At 31.3% G+C, this 5,830-nt stretch overlaps 1 protein-coding gene across 1 annotated transcript in view; it reads left to right on the top strand.

Moving 5' to 3' along the window:
* Positions 1-2,361: 2,361 nt before the first annotated feature.
* The window catches only part of LOC102579912 (phosphoglucomutase, cytoplasmic-like), a gene marked incomplete at its 3' end in the record, with an annotated part of 21,094 nt that continues 17,625 nt past the window's right edge, over positions 2,362-5,830 (top strand). The window contains 4 exon segments of the mRNA NM_001288404.1: positions 2,362-2,442; positions 4,000-4,081; positions 4,832-4,887; positions 5,117-5,230. Of these exon segments, the coding sequence (NP_001275333.1) occupies positions 2,362-2,442; positions 4,000-4,081; positions 4,832-4,887; positions 5,117-5,230 (333 nt within the window).

Genomic DNA, 5,830 nt, shown 5'->3' with positions numbered 1-5,830 from the left:
GGTAGTTTACCTTGTTCCTGAGAGAAAAATAAACACAAATATTTTTACCTTCTTTATATTTACTTTGCTTCAATCCTTCAATTGTAGAACAATCGTGCTGTAAAAGTTAAGACCAAAAGAACAATATAAAGATGAGGACAAGAAGAATATAAGACAAGAGGAACAATATAAGATAATTTTCTTTCTTTCAAGTGTTCACCAAATCTTCAAGTGTATACAATATGAACCTAATGCCTCTATTTATAGTGTAACATAGAGGCATACAAAAGGTTAGTCATAAACATGACATTAACATGAATATAATGGGGGAGGTTATGGAAATAAAAAATTACAAGAATAATGGTTATAAAGGTGGAGGTTATGGAGATTATGATTATCTTCATAATGGAGGAAAGTAATGAAGTAACTTTTTGGTGTAATGGACATCCACAATATATTATTTTATAACACTATTCTTTCTCTGCTTTTTATTGGTAAAAATTATTTACACACCCAAACTTTACATTAAAAACCACACCCCCTCCTCAACTTTGAAAGACGTTCTCCCCTTTTTTTCCTAATTGAATTTTCTAAATATCTATTTTACCCATACATATTTTCAACTTTTATATTTTTATTATTTATTTAAAATATGTTATTTTTCATTTAACTCAGGAAACAAAATTCTTTAAGAAAATATAAATTTTATTTTTGATAAGAATAAGAAAAGTGAGAAATACTTAGCATGTATTTAAGCAAATATTGTTTTATAATGAAATAAATTAACAGAATATGAAAATATTATAATTAATAATAATCAAATTTATAGTAATATTTCTTTAAGCGATTGAAAATAACAAAGAGCGATAACATTTTTTTTTTTTAAAAAAAACATACTGCTTTGGTCTCTGATTTGATGATTGTACATGCTAACAATTTGATACATTCTAATTTATTTTCATTCAAGTCTTTCACAACACTTCAAGTATTTCAATTCTGGTAGTTCAAAAATAATTTAAAAGTAGAGGTATAATTTATAGTAGCAAATTCTAAAAGATTATATATTTAAATATTAAATTTTAAATTACAATTTAAAAATATCTTTTTAATGACAATCAAAATTCATTTATCTATATAGACAATAACAAAAAAGGGATAAGTGAATAATAATTATATATACACGCATGCCTGAACATACATACATATATGCTCAATGTATGCAATATTAAAATAACAATCGTAACAAATATCATTAGATTTTGTAAAAATAAATAAATCATAAAATGATTATTTTGCATGTAAATAAACCATATAAAAATTTATAAATACATCTAGATTAAAAAATGAAAAATTATATGTATAATATAAAAGATATTCAGATTCTATTTAATTTGACTTATTTTAAGTGTTTTTAAGTCAAAATAATTTTTAATTACTTTTATAGTGTCTGAATAAAATAAAAAATCTAAAAGCCCCTTCTCTTCTAGTTGACATGTCACAGTATGAAACCTCATTTTTCTTAAATAATAAACTTATTCAACTCATTTAATTAAATATATAATTTTATTATTATTTTTAAAAATACATTAGTTTATTAAGAAGAAATTTTTATGCGTAAGAATTATTTACCATACTTAAATTATATATATATATATATATTTTTTTTTTTTTCTACAATGAAGAGCAACTTTTTAACACTTACTATAATGCCAACAATTTTGAATAATTATATATTCAAAAAATACAACAATCTAAAAAGTTTAGTTGAAGTTTAAACAGAACCATAATATATACATCATTTCATAATGTTAACTTACATTATTTAATTATACTATTCCCTCTAATCCATGTTAAGTAAATTGTCGAGACGTTGTTCATAATTCAAAATAATAAATTATTCAAAAGTTCACGAGAATTGTTGGAAGTCGTTGTACTATTTCCCTTTTCTTTTTGTGATATGAGATCATCTTTTGATGAAAAAATAAAATAAAATAATGAAACGTGGTTAAACACTCATTTAATATTTTAAAAGCAAAATGTTGATACTTAAGATATATTTTTGTTTTGAATAAAATAAAATTGGTATTTGAAAGTAATTTTCAGAACTTGTGCGACATCTAGGAAATTAACTAAATATAAGTACTATATAAATAATAATAGACGCCTATAATAGTGAATCGCTCTCTTCGAAACTCCACACACATCCATCACTCACTCATCTTTCCAAATCTTCAGATGTAAGAAACTCTCTCTATCTTTCTCTAACGGTGTACGTTTATCCAATGTAGATGTAATTGTTTGTGCTTGTATGTGTGTGAATCTCTCCGTTTTGTGTTTTCTGCTAATTTTGTGTGTTGTTGATTCTGTTTTCCAGTGAAGAAAATGGCGAATTTCAAGGTTTCTCGCGTCGAAACTACGCCATTTGAAGGACAGAAGCCTGGTACTTCCGGTCTACGTAAGAAGGTAAATCTGAAAGCAAATTCAAACTAACACTTCGTTCGAAATTAAAATTTAAATGTTTTCATCAACTTTGATACATTTTCTAATTGATCTATGTGGAAGCACGGTTTTATTTCCTTCACGTTCCACCGATTCAGTGAAATTTCCAGATGCTTTTTTTTGTTGCTCGAGTTCAATCCAATTTTCATTGGATTTGCTTGCACTTATTATCTTTTCGTTAAAGTACTTATCAAGGTATACAAATTGTAATCAGCACGTATAGATCTAAGGAATAAATTGTAATCTAATGAGATCTTGTATTAATTGAAATGAAAATATCAAATGGTGTGACAAGTGTCTTTTAGAAATTACTTGATCATATTGTCTTTCCTACCCTTCCGGGTGGCCAGTGGTTTGGGCTTGGGACTTCCATGTTGGAGGTCTCAAGTTCGAAACCTCTTGCCAGCGAAAGCAAGGGGTTTGCCTTCTGGGTCGAGCTCGTCGCACCAGGCTTGCCTAGTGCGGGTTACCTCTCCTATGTGGTTTGCGAGCTATTGCATAGGAGCGGGGGTTTTACCCTGTGCGCACCCAAATGGTAGCGGCTACGGATTTCTCGTCATCAAAATAAAATAAAATATTGTCTTTCCCTCATGCATGCTTCTTTGGACATAAACTAAGCTATTTAAATTAGATCAAGTAAGATTCTTACTTGCCAGTAACACTATGAACTATGCTTAAGGACAAAGAGCAGTTGATTAGTTTATGATGGCTTTCTCCAGTCCTCAATCAGCTTTTTCTTTTCTTAAGTATTATTTATTCTTGGGAAGGCCTAGAATCTAAACTTGCTGACATAGATTAGATATCGGAATCAGTTGTTGTGATGAAAAAATGCAATTTATGTAGTACTTTATGTGGTAATTTCTAACATAAAATCCTATTTTTGGAAAAAAATAAAATCTCCTTCAATATATCTGTGAATTAGTCAAATTAAATTTTTTCTAAGCTAAAAACACTGATCAAATTGGGTTGGAGGGAGTATTCACGTCCCAGCAAAAAGAGTGTTAACTATGTCAACAAAACATAGTTCCTTACAAGAGGTGTTAGCTTAATGTTTAGCTATATCAGACTAGTTTGAGTTATACTAAGAGGGAGTGGGTGGTTAAAAAGAGAAAGCACACATAGACGCACAATTACAGACCCACCAAAAGTTACAGTGATGTTCTTAAACTCTACTGTTTTTAGCCAATTCACTTGTTACTAATTTGTTTTCCTTCACATTCCTGTAAGGATGAAAGCCTCAAACATTCATGTGGTTCTTCTGGAGAAGCTGGAACAATAGATTAATATCTGTTATGTTCATCTTCTTTGCAGCTCTTTCTGCATTTTGTTTGAATATTTGTAAGATTGGTAGTTTAAATTGTAGTTAGCTGACTGACTGACTCATTAATAAACCTGAACTTTTGGACATCAGTAGTTCTGCATGATATATTGTCCATATAGTGAGTCTTGGCTTGTTTATGCGCTGTTATCTTAATGGCTTTTGATTGTTGAGTCTAACATGAAGTGGTTGGGCTGTTTCAGGTGAAGGTGTTCATACAACCTCATTACTTGCAAAATTTTGTTCAGGCAACATTCAATGCACTTGGAGCTGACAGAGTTGAAGGTGAGGAAGTTTATGTTTTCATTGTCTAGCTGTATTCCTCTACATTTCTTGCATGTATTGGAAGCAGAGGGGAATCTGGGATTTGGAGGTTTTGGTGCCACATTGCTTTGAACGTAACGGTGTTGCTATTTATACAGTCCAAATAAAAGTAAAAATTTAGCTGGTTTGATCAATTTTGTGCTTCATTTCGGGTTATTTGTCTTGATTTATATTGAAAAATTGGTCAAACGAAAGAATGAAATAATTATAACTTACTGCAAAACATACAACTTCGAAAAAGGGAACTACTTATATTTTATGCTGATAACAAGGGAAGAAGGCTGTGATTGGTCCAAAGGGTGGGTCACAAACAGATTTCCCGGTTATCAAAAAAAAATAATACAAGGGAAGAAAAGAAAGTGAGCAAAAGTTAAGAATAGACAAAAGGTCAACAAAGATCACGTTAAAAAGTTCTACAGAAATCTTAAAGAAAAAGTGCACCAAATGGGATTCGAAATCGCGTCCTTTGACAGTGAAATTTGACTCTTCATCACTGGCATCATATGTTCAACTATTACTCTGGGTGGCACAATTAGTATTTATTATATTTCTATAATACATATATACACAAAGTTCCAACCCAGGCGTCTGGTAGCATGGAAACCCCACCCTTCTACATAGATCAGCCGCATAGATATATCCCCCTTTTTGGGGGTCAGTGAATGATTTTGTTGTCTTGTCCCTTCTTCTAATCACACTTTTATTGTGCAGGTGCTACACTTGTGGTTTCTGGTGATGGCCGATACTATTCGAAGGATGCTATCCAGGTACTATTAATCAAGTTTTTCCTATGAAATTCTTTATTTTGCATTATTTGTTTGCCTGAACACAATCAATAATATAAAAATGTTCTCTCAAATGCATAAGGGACATTCTGAAATGCAAAGTTTCTTTTTCATGTTTTTATTGAGTCCCGATGCCTAACTTGCTTAATGTTTATGTCTTAATTGAAGGATATAATTCAGAGTATAACATCTTTGGTCTGTTTCATTGCAGATCATTACAAAAATGGCAGCAGCAAATGGAGTAAGACGTGTTTGGATTGGCCAAAATGGACTTTTGTCCACTCCTGCTGTATCAGCTGTTGTTCGTGAGAGAGTCGGGGCTGATGTAAGTACTTTGCCTCTAGAGCTACATCAGATTGCTTTATTCATATTTCCCTTTCCTTTTCAATAATGTGAGTTTTACTTGTTTCAAGTATCTGTCAACATAATAGGTTGTTAGAATAGGAAAAGGAATATGATTTGTAAGTAGTATCCTACTTGGAGAAAGATTGTCAGGTAGTGTCTATAAATAAGGCTCAGTGTAAATAATGTAGATACACAATTCAATACGTAATATTTTCTCCTATATTTCCTACATAGTATCAGAGTATTAGTGGGAAATTAATTGTTGTGCAAATTTCCATGAAAGAGAATCAGTCACTGCACATTTTTTCAGGTGGCAACACAGCTGTCTGCATTAAATTATTTTTTGGTAGTGTTGTGCAAATTCCAACACCACCACTGGGTCCAGAATACCTTTCAGATTTGTTGAAAATAGGCGACACGTAGGCACTCATGCACCGCCAAAAGTACTTCTCCTGCGAGCACGTCAGATCCACGTGCTTATTTTCGGCGATTTTTTTTTTCCAGTAGGGTTGCTCCATCAATCCAATCCTACCCAATTTTCTCTGATTTTGATCACTGTCCAGCGGTAAGATCTAGGTTT

The sequence above is a fragment of the Solanum tuberosum genome, unplaced genomic scaffold (assembly GCF_000226075.1).
Source record: "Solanum tuberosum cultivar DM 1-3 516 R44 unplaced genomic scaffold, SolTub_3.0 scf00029, whole genome shotgun sequence".
Taxonomy (NCBI): domain Eukaryota; kingdom Viridiplantae; phylum Streptophyta; class Magnoliopsida; order Solanales; family Solanaceae; genus Solanum; species Solanum tuberosum.
This window is presented reverse-complemented; position numbering and strand designations above follow the sequence as displayed.